Source organism: Brassica napus, unplaced genomic scaffold, assembly GCF_020379485.1.
Source record: "Brassica napus cultivar Da-Ae unplaced genomic scaffold, Da-Ae ScsIHWf_1230;HRSCAF=1757, whole genome shotgun sequence".
Classification (NCBI taxonomy): Eukaryota; Viridiplantae; Streptophyta; class Magnoliopsida; order Brassicales; family Brassicaceae; genus Brassica; species Brassica napus.
In genome coordinates, this window is record NW_026014653.1 from 94,530 (window position 1) to 110,791 (window position 16,262).

At 37.6% G+C, this 16,262-nt stretch overlaps 3 protein-coding genes across 3 annotated transcripts; 2 read left to right on the plus strand and 1 right to left on the minus strand.

Moving 5' to 3' along the window:
* Positions 1-478: 478 nt before the first annotated feature.
* Positions 479-3,333, minus strand: LOC106401469 (replication protein A 70 kDa DNA-binding subunit E). Its single transcript, XM_013841993.3, has 2 exons — positions 2,906-3,333; positions 479-2,798 (listed from the first exon to the last, which is right to left on the minus strand). Exons 1-2 carry the CDS (start codon positions 3,187-3,189, stop codon positions 662-664), a joined length of 2,421 nt encoding a protein of 806 aa, XP_013697447.2. The 5' UTR covers positions 3,190-3,333; the 3' UTR covers positions 479-661.
* A 150-nt stretch (positions 3,334-3,483) lies between these two features.
* Positions 3,484-5,183, plus strand: LOC106399412. Its single transcript, XM_048771622.1, has 5 exons — positions 3,484-3,879; positions 4,026-4,156; positions 4,241-4,366; positions 4,472-4,599; positions 4,748-5,183. The coding sequence occupies exons 1-5, from the start codon at positions 3,669-3,671 to the stop codon at positions 5,043-5,045; spliced, it is 894 nt and encodes a 297-aa protein (XP_048627579.1). The 5' UTR covers positions 3,484-3,668; the 3' UTR covers positions 5,046-5,183.
* A 7,600-nt stretch (positions 5,184-12,783) lies between these two features.
* LOC125596548 lies at positions 12,784-15,616 on the plus strand. The gene is made up of 7 exons (XM_048771623.1): positions 12,784-13,056; positions 13,144-13,508; positions 13,592-13,895; positions 13,974-14,504; positions 14,585-14,821; positions 14,907-15,067; positions 15,157-15,616. Exons 1-7 carry the CDS (start codon positions 12,816-12,818, stop codon positions 15,250-15,252), a joined length of 1,935 nt encoding a protein of 644 aa, XP_048627580.1. The 5' UTR covers positions 12,784-12,815; the 3' UTR covers positions 15,253-15,616.
* Positions 15,617-16,262: the final 646 nt, after the last annotated feature.

The following is a 16,262-nucleotide window of genomic DNA, read 5'->3' on the forward strand; positions in this document are numbered from 1 at the left end:
AAGGAATAGACGAAACCTTTGTAGTGGTTTGATGTCGATCATAAAAATTTCCAACTTTTATTTGTTGTGTCTGCACTGCAGCATGAAAGATAGTTATGAATTTTAGCAGTATTAATAATTTTATAAATCTTCCAACATGTTGTATATTTTTGCTGTAGTGTTGAGATAAACAATTTGAAATCTGCTTCCAATTTACAATCCTTGATGGAAGCTACAAAACAGTGTAGCTTTACAAAAGTATGGAAACGCAAAGTTCCGAAGTCTCTTGCATCAACCGCAGCACCACCATTACATGCAACAATGAATAGCCCGAGAGGCTTTGTGACCGATTCTAAGAAAGCCAAAATGCAGCTCTGAACTTGCGATGACTTCCAGAGATGGTGACCAGCGGAATGGCTTACCACTCTTCATTGGTCTGATACGTATGAAACTCTTTCTAAAATATCTTAGATCGTTTCTGTTTTCATGCCAACACATATACACTTTTGCCAAAAAATCACCATACTTAAAATGTGAACACAAACTAGTTTTGAAGTTTTTGCAGAGTGACAAAAGAGAACATAATATCATAAATAACCTACAAAGGCTCCAGAAAAGCCTGCCATTATACCAAAAGCATACAACAGAGTGAGAGAATCATCAAACGATGATTGTAGTAAATTCAGTAGCTTCCAACATGTTGCCTTGGTAGTCCTCCTCCATAACTCCCCGAGCCTCCATAAGATCCTCCACCCATGTACTGCCCTTGAGGCCCACTCCTAGTGTTTGGACAGTTTGCAGAAACATGACCAGTGTTTCCACAGACATCGCAGCTAGCACCACCACCATCATGAGGCCTAGCGCCGTTGCTAGACTGATTCCCATATTGATCTGATTGGTTTGCAGGTAAACCAAACTCCCTTCTTTCCACTGATGAGACATCTCTTGTTCCTGAGGTTCCAACACCAGAGCTGCCAGCCTCGGCGGTCCTGAGTTTCTCCATAGCATCTAGAATAGTCCTGGTATCTGATGAGTAGTTTACCTTGTCTACTTTCACAACCGTTGCTTTCACCGTAGGCTCATCCCCATACGTCTCTTCTTTAACCTTCAGCTTGAAGATGTACTTTGTAAAAGCAACCTTACGGATGATATCTTCAAACTTCTCCTCATCATTGTGTTCATGCTTCACATAATACAAATCTTTAGCAGGCATCCCCATTATCTCCTCACCAGCCTCTTGAAACGCTGTGACCCAAGTCAGACCTGTATGGTCCTGCAACTGGAGCTGCAGTATATACCTGTAGTCACACTCATCCACGCACTTATCACACTTCTCGCACCGCCACGTCCCGTCTCCGTTGTCAGTCACCTTTTTGTTGCACTGACGATCACCGTTCATGAGAGGACAAGCCGTGTAGTAGAAGTTGTCCACCTTCATGTATATAATAGTGGCGTTGACTGTGATCCAGTCAGGCTTCTCCGAGGTCCCTAGCTTCTCGTCCTTGATTTGAGAGATTGTTTTGCGGACATCTACTCTGCCGCCACCGGTGAACTCTCTCGATATGGAGATGCAAGGAGCGCTCCTTCCTTCTCTAGCAAACCATTCCTTAAGCTTCTGAGCTTCAGCGAGGTCTGGCTCAACAAAGAGCTGGCTTGACCCAATGGTGCTCACCGCCTTACCATTAAACTCGCTGACCCTCCCCGCCTTAACTGCAAGAACAGGAAACTCACCAGAGTCGCAGAGACTCTGCAGCTTCTGTCCCTCTGCGTTGCAGAAGCTACCCCACATGGTTACCTCAACGCTCCGACCAGACATGTCCTTCAGCTGAAGAGATCTCTTCTGCGTCTCGGTACCCGTTTTCTTCATTATTGTTCCAGTGGGGCTGATGGACGAGACAACGCCAATCACATCGATGATGCTGTTAGTCTCCATGCTCTCGATATCACCTATAGAACGGAAGTTGTATTGATTCTGAGGGATGGCAGCGTCCTCCTCGTGGCATTGCTGTACCGTTGACGCGTTGTCCAGCGAGATTTCGTAGTCGTTAGGGAGATGGTTGAACTTCCTCTGAGCGGGACGGAGGTTCCCCCTTGAGATTAGGTAAAGGTTGCCGACGACGATCTGGTCAAAGAACTGGTCAGCCACGGCGTTGAAGCAAGTGACTCTTATCTCTCCACCATCAGCGTCGAGAAGATCGAAGCTGAACACTTTCCCACCGCCGCGTGGGTTGTTGTAAGTCCTGAGATCTCCTTTGCTCGTGACCCTGGCTTTGATGGTCCACCTGCCTGAGTAAGGGTTAAGAGCATTGATGGGAATGATCCTAGGAGGTGCCTCGTTCCTCGCCACTGGTCCCCTGTTCTGATACATTGGTGGTGGTGGCTGGTGGCGCTGGAGAGGATAAGTGGGTGGAGGGTCACGCACAAGACCTGCAGATGGATTGTTGTATGATCCAGGTAGACTAGAACCAGAACCATACACTTGTTGTCTCTGTTGGCCAATACCTGCATGACTCGTCCCTGTCCCGTTGTTGTTGATTTGACGACCACCAGACAAATCACTCCTACCATGTTGCTCAAAACTAGAACCAGAACCAGAACCAGAACCAAACACTTGTCGTCTCTGTTGACCAACAAGACTTGTCCCTGTCTCGGTGCTGTTGATTTGACGAGCACTACTCACATCAGTCCTACCGTGTTGCTCATAACTAGTGTTACCAGAGTCTCCTCCATGCTGTTCAGTAGCCTTTCGCCCTCGTGCATGATCTCCAATAATATCAGACTTCGTTGTAATCACTTCCAATTGCGCAATAACAACAATCCTAACATCAATCAAACAAAACAAAACAAAAAGCTTTTTTCACTAAAGATCCAAACTTTATAACCACAACTAATTATCATTCAACAAATACAAATGAAATGATCTTACTTTTTCTTCTGGATCTCACTACAGACGAAATGATCGAGCCTAAGGATGGAACCGGGTTGAAGAACCCCATCTTTAACAAGAGGGTTGAGAGCAACCCCCAGCATCCCCTGAATAAAGGCCGTCCCGTCTGATAACAAGACCCTAATCCTCTCCTTGGACGGTTCTTGCTGAGCCGTGAACAGCTTCAATTCCGTCACTTGAAGAACCGGCTTCATCTGTTCATGGTTCTTCACTCTATCGTTTCTTATCATCTCGATTACCCCCGCCGTCAGAATCTCCCCCATCGAATTCGATTGAACCCACAACCGGAAAACAGAGAAAAGGATTGAACTTTGTGAATCAATTCGCAAAACTGAGGAAAGGGGAAGATTTGGATTAAAAACGATGAAGAAGAAGCCCTAGAGAGTGGAAAAGGTGCCAACTTTACGCTCCTTTCGATTGAGAGAGAGGGAAACCGAAAAGGTTCGTAATTGCATATCTCAAAATTCCCGTGCAAGCTTCGTTAGGCCCATTAAGTTATGGCAAAGGCCCATTTACAGCAAACAAAACACGTAGCAAGTGAACTGCTGAGTCAGCAGAACATTGACCACCTCTGTCTGAAAAAAAAAAACATTATTTTAATTTCTCATTCACCTCAAAGAAAGGGCAACCGATTTGGTTTTTCCGGTGAACAGTCGTAGTTCCATGTTTCGATCACTGTGAAAGAAATGGATATTCGCTCTGATTAAACTCACCGGCGAAGAAGAAGAAGAAGGAAGCTTAAATGGATTCGGAAGAAACGGCGACGAAGAATCAAAAGAGGGGTTTCTCTTCGTTAGCTATGCGATTCTGTACAGCGATAGTTTTCTCGATCATCGGCTTCTTCTTCTTGTCCTTTCTATTAGGGATCTTAGTGATTTTACTCGGCGAATTGTGGGTTTCTTCTTCTTCTTCCTCCGCCTCTCTTGCTTCCCGCTGCAAAATCGTTTCCAGTTGTAAGTTAAAAGCTTTGAATGATTGATATGTTTCTTCTGCTTAGTTTTTATTAGTACTAATGGTGTCTGAGTAGTTTGAGACTGAAAGGTTAAGGCTTTTATGGATGAGACTGATGTTGGTCTTACTTACTTGATTTTGGATGTAGCGGTTGATCTAAGGTCTTCCAAAGTGTGCGGGATTGGACTTTTGAACATCAAAGCACAACATGTGTTTTACCCTTTTGAGAGACATAAATTCAGATGTCGCTATGATTACTATTGGGCTTCTGTCTTCAAGGTCACTTCTTTCTCCTGTGACTTTGTCTCTTAAGGGTTTAGCCATTTTCTTGGTTATTGGTAAACGCCATTTGACATTCCACAGGTAGAGTATACAGATCACTTGATGGGTCAAACAAGGCTAGCTTTCTCTGAAGCACCTAATGAAGCCCTTCCTCCTGAGTGCAGGCCTAACTTTGGTGCCGCTTTGCTTACCAAAGATAACTTCAAGGCAAGGTTCTTTTCATCATATACAGATTCTTAGACTGCAATTTACTTTGTTCTCTATCTCATTGTGCGTTGGGATTACAATCATTTTTTTTTTTGGTTTCTCCAGGTGAATGAAACTTATGACTGCTGGTACACACTAGGGATTCCAAAGATTAAGCTTTATCGGGATGGCTTTTTCGGTTGCCAAGCAGATGATCTTTCTTTCACCGACATTTTTAAACAATACGCTGTCTTGTAAGCTCCTAAGCTTTCTTTTCATTAGTGTCGGAGTTTCAATCTTTTTTCATTTCATCATCACTAAGCTTAGGAGCTTGTCTGTTTAATTTCTCAGTCTTGTCTTGTTATTGATCATCTTTCCACTTGTTTTTTTTTTCTTCTCCAGATTCTCTAAATTGTTACAGTCGTGGTTAAGTGTAAATGGAAGACGGAAGTACTGGAGATATGATGTGATCGCTGGCATTGTATCTGGCTTCTCAACTTCCATTCTCACAGTCTTCATCGTACGGATCTTGAGACATGCGAAATCTTGGTTCCCTCGAGCTTGTTGTTCAGTTAGAAGCCAGCTTTCTAAAGTGAACCTCTTGGTGCAAGTGAAGCGTGCTTGTTTGGTTGTTGTTTACTTCTCCATTCTCGGGTGGATGGCTACACAATACTTGAAAATTCTTTTTCCAAAGGCTTAGAGAACAAAAAAAAGAAACACATTCCTTGAGAGAGAGTTGTTGAGTATGTAATGATTCGTAGAGAGTTATGTGATGTGATCTTTAAAATCATTTACAGCAAAAGAAAGCAATCCAGAGAACGACAGCTTTAAAATCTAAGGATTGATTCAAACTGTTACTAGATTACTTGGAAACTGATGGAATCTTTATACAAACTGTTACTAGAGTACTTCAAGTAGACACTTCCATTGTTTGGTTCCTCAGTTTATTATGATCAGCTTCTGTGTCATCGTGTCTGAAGAAGCATCTTCTTTGTTCTCCTCATCGTTCACATCTTCAGAATCCCTTTATTACCTGCAACATCTGCTGGATTCTCCCGGGCCTTTGTTGTGGCTCGGACATTGGCTCCTTACTTAACCAAGTACTTGACGAGGTCCCAGTGAGAACCTTGAGCAGCGTAGTGAAGAGGTATAAGTCCCTTGCGAGTGATGAAGTTCACTGAAACTCCGAAAGACAATAGAGTTCTCTCACAAGTTCCAAGTGTGAATTGCAAAAAAAAAAAGGGTAAAGAGGAAGAGAGTGATAGATAGTTGCATTGGAGTTGAATTAGTAATGATATAAGTATATATGCTGTAGAAAGAATTACATGTCAACTGAACAGGTAAACTTTTTGCTCTCTCATGAAGATTTCCTTCTTACTTTTTCTTCCTAGATTATGTAATACCGGAAAAAGAGTAAAAAAATAAAGATTGTGGAAGAGATTAAAAAAGCCGTACCAATAAACGTCTTCTACTACATCTTGAGCATGTGTGATTCAGCCAGCGACGAACTAAGATCTTCTCGGGACTGTGATCTCCGGCTTTGGAGACGCATTTGACTCCTGCGAGGGGAGGACACTGCTGTCAACTTGCATCTCCCCTATGCAAAAAAAAAAAGAAGTCTTATTATATTCACGGAATCTTCTAAACTGCCGCTTGAAGACCTCATGTCATTGGGTCATTATATGTGTGCAAGGATTCTAATGGTATGTAGGTTGACAAACATGGTAGTCTTGTGCGGCATTTGGTAGAATTAATGTTGATTCCTTAACGTTACAGACAAAAGTAACTATTCAAGAAAATAGTTGAAAAATGTCCGCCTAAATTTCATTAAGGTGTTTTTTCCAAATGTGAGAGACGATGTTGTAATGTCATTTTTATTAACTTTTGTCATTGCTTTAATGATGGTAATATATGTCTTATTTTTATTATTTTATGTATTAGATTTTTTCACTTTTTTTAAAAAAAATTGTTTTTATTATGTATGAGACGTCAGTTAGGCGTTTTCGTCATTCTCATGCTAATTTATATATAATCTTAAGCTTGTACCACAAAGAAAAAAATAAGCAAAAAAATATGTGAGATTTTCTCCTTGTGGTCTTAGGTATGATGGAATGTGAGAATAGTATCATAAATAGATTTTTATCTTCTGTGTTTTTATGAATTTTTTCTATTATTATTCGATGCCTTTCGTATTTTTATTAGATTATGTATTCTTAATAAATTATTGTCTGTTGATTATTTTTTCACCAATCTCAAATTTTATTATGTATTTCATTATATTTATATTATTTTATTGTTATATTTTATCATTTTCAATTTCAAACTAGTTATTGTAAAAAAAAATAGTTTTGATTATGTATTAAACATTGTTTATGATTTTATCATTTCATCTTATTTTTATTAGTTCGAGCTTAGTGAAATGATAGAAAGAAAACAACTTTCATTAGATCCATTCATTTTTTAAGTGGCGTAAGTTCGATGAAACATGAGAAAAAAATATTGTAACTGTATTTTATTTTTATTTTTTTTAATTTTCTCCATTTATTCTTAATATTTTGTATTTTTGCATTATATTATATAACTTTTACTAAAATATTATTTTTTGACTAAACTTCCACCAAACTTATGTTACATTATTATTTTCACTAATTTTTATTTTATTTTTTAAATAATTTTTAAATTATTATTTTGATTATCTATTAATTTTGGGTGTAATTTTCATCATTTTTTGTGTGAGCTTAAATTTTGTGGTCAAAAGGGAGAAAATTAATTCATGAGATTAGTTTCTTGTCTTTTTGTTGGCATGAGTATGATAAAAAGTGAAAATAGTAAGGAAAATTGTCAAAAATATCATATTCATGATATCACTTTCCATGTTTACACTAACGATTATTAGCCTCACTTTTAAAAAGAAAAAAAACATTTATAACCCCATGGTTAACTAATATAAATTTAAGATTTAGAATTGAGAGGTGGGTTAGCGTTTAGGCTTTAGTGTTTAGGATTTAGGGTTTATAGTTGACGGGTGGGGTTTAAGGTTTAAGATTGAAGGTTTTTGAGTTGAGGGGTGAAGTTTAGGGTTTAGGGTCGAGGGTTTAGTGAAATAACCCAGGTTCTATTTTTATGGTTGGAAAATGAAATATTGATGAAAATCGATTTATGGGTTATTATATGTTTTGTTAATTGATTTGGTTTAGATGTTAAGAAAATGAAAATTTTAGAATAATTAATTAAATTTTAAAGAACTATGCTTATGTCTGAAAATGAAATATTGATGAAAATAGGAGTTTATGTCAAGTAGATCCTTTATCACCTTATTTATTTATTCTCTGCACTGAGGCTTTAATTGCAAATATAAAAAAGGCAGAAAGATGGCAACAACTAACGGGAATGAAAGTAGCTAGAGCTTGTCTATCGATATCTCACTTGCTTTTTGCGGATGACAGTCTTTTCTTTTGTAAAGCTCAAAAGGAAGAGTGTCAAACCATTCTCAGGATTTTGAAGGAATATGAGGCAGTTTCAGGACAACTAATAAATTTTGATAAGTCTTCAATTCAATTTGGACATAAGATTGAAGAACCCGTTAGACAGGAATTAAGGGATATTTTGGACATTCAGAATCTTGGAGGAATGAGATCCTACCTGGGTTTACCAGAAAATATGGGGGGATCAAAGATCCAAGTTTTTAGCTTTGTACAAGATCGTTTAAATAATAGAGTCAATGGGTGGACTTTCAAGTTTTTCACAAAAGGTGGAAAGGAAGTGATCATTAAATCAGTGATTACGACATTACCAAATCATACGATGTCTTGCTATCGTTAACCTAAGGCAACTGTGAAAAAATTGACGGGCGCGGTGTCACAATTCTGGTGGAGTTCAGGGGGAAGTACAAGAGGCATGCACTGGAAATCATGGGTCAAAGTATGTGTAGATAAGGATGAAGGAGGTTTGGGGTTCAAAGATATCACTGATTTCAACACAGCGATGCTTGGTAAACAGTTATGGCGTCTGATAGAGAGGCCAAACACTTTATTCTCTCGAGTTTTCAAAGGTCGGTATTTTAGAAATGCTTCACCTTTGGAACCGATTCGTTCATATTCTCCGTCATATGGCTGGCGGAGTATTGTTTCTGCTAGATCTCTGGTAAGCAAAGGACTAATCAAACGGGTGGGATCAGGTTCTTCTATATCTGTATGGAATGATCCATGGCTCCCAACCACTCGCCCGAGACCAGCCAATAAAAATCAACACAATTTATATCTGAACCTTACAGTAGAGTCTCTCATTGACTCTACCTCACGCACTTGGAATTCACAGGCAATTCGGGCTTTGGTGGATCCACAGGATGCGAAACTTATAGAAAGCATACCACTGAGCATGACTCAGAGGGTAGATAGAGATGGATGGCACTTCACAAAAAATGGGAAATATACGGGCAAATCAGGATATCAGGTAGAACGGATCTATCTAGATAGGGAAATGCCACCATTATTGATTGGTCCCACAGTTGATGTCATGAAGGCTTTCTGCTGGAAAATACGATGTCCACCAAAGTTAAAACACTTCCTATGGCAATTAGTGACATGATGTATGGCAGTGAAGAAGAATTTACAAGCAAGGGGGATATAAGGGGGTATTTGTTGTGGAAGATGTGGAGCCTAAGAGGAATCCATAAACCATGTGTTTTTTGAATGTCCTCCAGCAATCCAGGTTTGCGCTCTTTCGAAGATACCATCAAATCCAACTATTTTTCCAACAAGTTCTCTCTTCACAAACATGGATCATCTGTTCTGAAGAGTTTTCCCGCAGATGGAAGATCATCAGTTTGCATGGATGCTATGATACATCTGCAAAGCTAGGAATAATAAAGTTTTCAGTAACAGAATCAACACTGTGGGCTGAGGCACAAAAATTGAATGAACAGAAGACAATACCACAAATAGTAAATATGATCCTACCGTCAATTCCAGGAAGTTGGTGTTTTTCGGATGGCTCATGGAAAGAGGGTGATACCTTTTCAGGACAAGGTTGGTTCAGCACCTTAGAAGGATTTGATGGATTGTTGGGGGCGAGGAATGTTAGGGCTAGTCTCTCTCCCTTTCATGCGGAGATGGAATTGCTACTCTGGACAATGGAATGTATGAGGAATTTACGTCAATATCAGGTTACGTTTGCTACGAATTGTTCTCAATTGGTGAAGATGGTTTCGGAACCAGAAGAATGACCAGTTTTTGCAAATTATTTGGAAGATGTCAAGATCCTGAAAGAGAGTTTCACCCGATCAGATATTATCTATGTACCAAGGACGCAAAATTCAAAGGCGGATAGACTAGCATGCAGTGTTAGAAAGCAACCGTCTTTTGTAGTTCACATGGATGCAGATCACCCGATTTGGATTACAGAGTCAGTATGAGTCTGTATAAGTTAGACTGAAAAAATGCGTCCAATTTTTAGATATTCTCTCGATGAAGTGGCTTAAGGGGAAGATACCTTGTTCTCCTTTATATGTATACATAGATAGTAGTATCATAAGAAAAAAAAACTAAACTATAACAAAGACTATTAATTATAGTTATGAATTTAATGATTAACCATAACGAAAATGTGTACTTTGATATGTTTATAGTCAATAGATTCGAAACCCGTAGGTCTTGGACCTCTTCTGTTATAAAATTGTATGGTCTAGTGTTTTCTGTTAGTGAAATGCAAAAGTCATGCCACAGTTTTGAGGTTTTTTCATTGCCTATTGCCTTTTCCTAAGTTTGTATTTAGTAGAGATCTAGTCCATGTTGAATCTCTCTCTCTAGGAAAGATTTTGTTATGGCAATACTTACATTTTAGGATTTTATTCTAGATTTCCAATTTTCGGAAAAGAAATTAAGAGAAATTGGATTGCATATACATAAAAACATTAAAAATTAAGTTTATAACTATAACAACTTTTTGATTATGATATTCTTTGTATAATATGAATAAAAAGAAAAGTTACCCTTCATTCATGTTCATTTATACTCTCACTTCCATCGTTGATCTTTTTCTTCTTAAACTATTTTTTCTTTTCTAAAAATTTATATTGATCTTTGTTCTCTTTCTTTTATTCCATGATCATTTACAAGTTTTATGATTTTTTTGGAAAATGAACTTTCCACGCCGTACAATCATCATATCCAAAAATTGATCGTTTGATCACTTTTCTTCATATATTTGTTTGGCTTTACAATTTTGCTACTTTTCAATATATGTAGGATTAAAAAACAGAGAATGCGCCAAACTATTGGAGAAAATAAATTGTACAAGTTGTGTTGTACTATTCTATTTGATAAACATAAAATATAAAAGGTTTCTTAATGTTTCAAGAAAATATGAATTTGATAATGTGTTTGTTTAGTAGATTGTGCTTCAGTATAAACTTTTATGTGTCAAAACTTTATATCTAATGCAAACACAATTTTTTCCTGAATACTACCTTACAATGAAGTATATACACAAAATTTTGCAACAATTCTTGTGAATACTATACTATTTTATTTTAATGTCTAAGTATATTGTAGTCATCTTCCTCCCCCTCCCCCTCCCCTCCCCCCTCCTCCTCCTCCTCCTCCTCCTCCTCCTCCTCCTCCCCTCCCGTCCTCCTTCTTTGTTACGGCAAGGCATCGCTATCACTCTTTCTTAACCAATAAACGATTTAAATTGTGATGTTTCTATGTATCAAGTTCTTTATACTATTTATTTAATAGATATAGTATAGTATAATATGTTAGTTATGTATAACATGTTAAATACACATGAATTGGGTTTTGTACAGATGAAAGATGAACATGTGCACTATATATCTCGCGTTTGCTTCACCCGCACACCACTCTAACATAAACTTCCCTTGGCGTCACAACACAGACATTTATGTTAACATTCTCAAGCTATGACCCTCCCAATTGGTTAGGCATTGTAGACATACTAAAAATGAAAAGCTTATGTGGTTGTGTCGAGTATTTCATACTCAAACTGTCATACTAATTTGACCTTTCCAATTGGTTAGCCATTGTGGAATTATTAAAAATGAAAAGCTTATGTGGTTGGTTACTATGTTGTAATCATGTATAGTTTAGTTACTTACCGGATGAAATCCAACCTTGTAATTAGTTATTTTCTTTGGACTGTACTATATGGTGTGGAGTATAATATGACATATTTTTGGAGCGTCAACGTCAAATACAGAAGGAGATTTTGGTCACGTTTGTGCGTAAATTGTCTCATCCATCCACAGTTGCATTTGTAGCATTGATATATTTTTAATCTTTTTCCCTTATATATAGCAAATTTTCCCAAAAAGCAAAAAGATTGGATATCCCCTATATATTATTTGTGAAATATTACAACTTATTTTTGTAGCCACGTGTCATCACTAGGATGATTCTTAGAATTATTAGAGAAATATGTTGGTCCATCTAATTATATAATTAGCTTTTTATTAAACTAATCATAAATTCATTATTAATGTCATTTATTATTTCCTTAAATAAAGATTACGGAATTGCCTAATGTGGCTAAAGTATATATGACAATTAATAATTTTGAATAATAAAGATCTGATAAAAAACAATGTATCTTCTATCGAATTTGTTTAATTTTAAACTATTAAAATAATTTTAAAAAATCACAATAACCATATTATAAAAATTTAGATTTTTCTTTATATGTTATATTTTGAATTTTAAAAACGACTATAAATTACTAAAACTGTTAAAAGTCTCACATTCAAATTTTGCGATCCATGGTTTAAAATTTTTGTTATGACAAAATACAAATGATTACAAAATCATATAAATAAAAGTTTAATTTAATTAATCATTAAGATTTAAAATATATATGTATATATATCATTCTAAATTAAACTATAAACCATATTGAATAAATAAATATTTTAATTTCAAATTTACTTTGAATAAATTTTTTTATAAAAGTTTTGAACTAACATTGATAAATTTTTTTAAATTATAAATTACTAAAATTATTAATCGAACAATGAAAATTTTGTTATCAGTAATTTAAAGTTTTTGCTATTAAAGATACACATGATCAAAAAAAACATATGAGTAGAAAGCATCATTTAATAGACATTAATATTAAAAATATACTATGTATGTTAATATCATTTAAATTTAATTACATATCCTATCAAATTTTTTAAAAAAATGTTTGGATTAATAAAATTGATTTATACGTTTGCACCAATTTAATTATATATGTAATAGTTACTGACTTTTAATTATTCAACATATATTTATTATTTCATAATATGTAAAAACATATAATACATAAAATAATTTATATATATAATGTTTAACCCGCGCAATCTAGTAAAGTAGGTAAAGCCCACACCAATACTAGGTTTTGTTAGGCACATTAGTTTGGTGTATAAAAAGAAACCCTATACGTATGGAGGACTTGCGTGTGAGATTTGTTAGAGAGGATGTCGGGAAACGATGACGCTAAGACAGCTAAAATAGAGGTGTGGTGGGACATGAGGGACTGTCCGATTCCGGAGGGGTATGATGCTCGTCGGGTGCGTCCAAGTATAGAAAGGGCGTTCAAAAAACTAGGCTACACTGGTCGTGTCTCCATCACTGCCTATGGCGACCAAAACCAAACCCCTTGCCACGTCCTGCGAGGGCTGTCTTCCACTGGAGTCGCTGTTGTACAAACCATATCAGGTTAGTCTTTCTCTGATGTTAGTATAATAACAAAACCACCTCTAAACTAGACTAGAAATTTTATGTTATTCATCCATATATTCACAGATAGCACGCGCTCAGTCATGTATCGGGATATGGTGGAATGGCGAGGTCATAACCCTCCTCCGGCTACAATAGTGATCATATCCGATCAGGTGGAAGGTGAATTCTCCTGGGATCTGGCCCGCCTACAACAGCGCACTAGATACCACCTTTTTCTGGCTTATTCAATTAAGAGATGTAAGGACTTATTCCTGCTCTATAAAGCAAATTGGCGCTGGGAGAAATTACTAGAAGAAGAAGAAGAAGGAGGCACACCAGCGGGTGGTTTATCATCTGCTGCCGTGTTTTATTGCAAATCGTGTAATTTCAATTGCCAAAGCCTGAAGACATTCCGGAAGCATCTCTCGAGTTATAAGCATGGACTGGAAGTAAGCAAAGCATCCTCTCTCTCTATATATATCTCTCAAATTCTTTTGTTTCATAATCTGAGCATAAACTCTTTGTCGAGCAGGAGGCTATAAATTCTCCGGACTCACGACTGTCATGTGTAACGAAGACTTGGGCAAAGAACTACCCGGCCACGCCTGAACACGCCACCGCTAAAATACATGTGTTGTGGGACATGAATGACTGCCCTATTCCTGAGGGATATGATGCTTGTCGTGTCCGTCCAAGTATAGAAAGTGCGTTCAAGGAACTAGGCTACACTGGTCCTATCTCCATCACTGCCTTTGCCGACCAAAAACAAATCCCTGATCACCACCTTCTTGCGCTCTCTTCCACTGGTGTCGTTTTTGCTCATACCCTCTTTCCCTGTTAGTCCCATTTCCCTGCTGTTATATAATTAGTGTTTAATTAACTTTCAACTGAAATTGTTTCCTTTGTTGAAATAGGGGACTTACACAGTCGCATGATTACAGAATTTGAGGAATGGACAAAAGATAATCCTGCTCCGGCTTCAATTATGATCATATCGGATGAACTGGCTTTGAGAAAGTCCCATTCATCACTTATTTGCCGGAAACTACAAGAGAGTAACTACAACTGTTTTTTGGCTTATTCAGTTAGGCCTTTTGAAATGCCAGTCCTGCTCACTTCTGCTGAGTGGCTCTGGAAAAGCTTACTTTCAGGTGCTTGTTTCTTGTTTGTTCTCTCATGTGTAACGAAGACTTGGGCAAGGAACTACCCGGCCACGCCTGAACACGCCACCGCTGAAATACATGTGTGGTGGGACATGAAGGACTGCCCGATTCCCGAGGGGTATGATGCTCGTAGGGTCCTTCCAAGTATAGAAAGCGCGTTCAAGGAAATAGGCTACTCGGGTCCTGTCTCCATCACTGCCTTTGCCGACCAAAAAGAAACCCCTGATCACCACCTTCTAGCGCTTTCTTCCACTGGAGTCGATTTTGCACATACCCTTCCCTGTTAGTTAGTCCCCATTTCCTGTTATTTAATTATTAAGGTTTTAATTTTCAACTGAAATTATTTCTTTTTGTCGAAACAGGGGTCTTACACAGTCGCATGATTACAGATTGTGAGGAATGGATAGAAGATAATCCTGCTCCGGCTACAGTTATGATCATATCGGATGAACTAGCTTCGCCCAAGTCCCATTCATCACTTCTTTGCAGGAAACTACAAGAGAGTAACTACAACTGTTTTTTGGCTTATTCAGTTAGGCCTTTTGAAAAGCCTGTCCTGGTCACTTCTGCTGAGTGGCTCTGGGATAGCTTACTTGCAGGTGTTTTTTTTGTTTGTTTGTTCTCTCATCTTCCACAACATAACCACCAAACTAATTAAGCTAAGCTTTTTTTTTTCCTCCCCAGTTTCAGAGACAAAAAGACAGACTCTTCAGAAGGGCTGTGAAAGTGAAAGTGAAAGTGATGTTGAATTTACCGGTATGTTTTATTGCGATTTGTGCGACAGTGATTGCGAAAGCCTGGATGATTTCAAGAAGCATCTCTCAAGTAAAGAACATACACATGAGGTACGCATCCTCTCCCCTCTCCCTCTCTATCAATATATAGATTGTCTAGACTACAACCTGTTTAACTCTTTCTACTCGTTGTCAAACAGGACAACATAATGAATACGCATTTTCAATCTTTTTCTCACCGGCATAGGCAATTTAAAATATCCAACTACTATGAGGAGGCAAGTTTTTTTTCTTAATGATATATAAGATTCTCAACAGAGGAAAACATGTCCAAATACTCATATGTTTCGTTTCATTTCATTTCATATATACATGTTGTAGGTAGGATATCCTCCCAAGACCAAACGTATGAGGAAAGCACCCCGGAAGGGTTTTCTGCCAAGATCATTACGTTTTACTAGACGTTGAAATTGCGTTTACTAAAGTGAAGCTAGCTCGCTCTTATCTTCCTTTCTGCTCTATGTTTCCCTTTGAACTATTTATTTCTGCTCTATGCTGATCGTTAGGCTTTCGTGCACGTGCATGTTCTCCAATTACATCAGACTTCGTTATAATCACCTCCAGTTGCGCAATAACAACAATCCTAGAGTCAAAACAATCAAAAACAAAACAGAATTGTTAGAGTTGTCGAGTATGTAATGATTCGTAGAGAGTTGTGTGATGTGATCTTAAAATCATTTACAGCAAAAGAAAGCAATTCAGAGAACAACAGCATTCAAATCTAAGGATTGATTCAAACTGTTACTAGATTACTTGGAAACTGATGGAATCTTTATACAAACTGTTACTAGAGTACTTCAAGTAGACACTTCCATTGTTTGGTTCCTCAGTTTATTATGATCAGCTTCTGTGTCATCATGTCTGAAGAAGCATCTTCTTTGTTCTCCTCGTCGTTCACATCTTCAGAATCCCTTTCTTACCTGCAACATCTGCTGGATTCTCCCGGGCCTTTGTTGTGGCTCGGACATTGGCTCCTTACTTGACGAGGTCCCAGTGAGAACCTTAAGCAGCGTAGTGAAGAGTTGCAAGTCCCTTGCGAGTGATGAAGTTCACTGAAACTCCTAAAGACAATAGAGTTCTCTCACAAGTTCCAAGTGTGAATTGCAAAAAAAAAGGGTAAAGAGGAAGAGAGTGATAGATAGTTGAATTGAAGTTAAATTAGTAATGATATAAGTATATATGCTGTAGAATGAATTACATGTCAACTAAACAGATAGACTTTTTTACTCTCTCATGAAGATGTCCT

Bases quoted from the DNA above. Each gene is read 5' to 3' on its own strand.
- LOC106401469 (XM_013841993.3), bottom strand. From the start codon at position 3,189: ATGGGGGAGATTCTGACGGCGGGGGTAATCGAGATGATAAGAAACGAT. The intron at 2,799-2,905 runs GTAAGATCATTT...GATTGATGTTAG, and splicing joins AGTGAGATCCAGAAGAAAAA to GATTGTTGTTATTGCGCAAT.
- LOC106399412 (XM_048771622.1), top strand. From the start codon at position 3,669: ATGGATTCGGAAGAAACGGCGACGAAGAATCAAAAGAGGGGTTTCTCT. The intron at 3,880-4,025 runs GTAAGTTAAAAG...TTTTGGATGTAG, and splicing joins CTGCAAAATCGTTTCCAGTT to CGGTTGATCTAAGGTCTTCC. The intron at 4,157-4,240 runs GTCACTTCTTTC...GACATTCCACAG, and splicing joins ATTGGGCTTCTGTCTTCAAG to GTAGAGTATACAGATCACTT.
- LOC125596548 (XM_048771623.1), top strand. From the start codon at position 12,816: ATGTCGGGAAACGATGACGCTAAGACAGCTAAAATAGAGGTGTGGTGG. The intron at 13,896-13,973 runs GTTAGTCCCATT...TTGTTGAAATAG, and splicing joins TGCTCATACCCTCTTTCCCT to GGGACTTACACAGTCGCATG. The intron at 14,505-14,584 runs GTTAGTTAGTCC...TTGTCGAAACAG, and splicing joins TTTTGCACATACCCTTCCCT to GGGTCTTACACAGTCGCATG.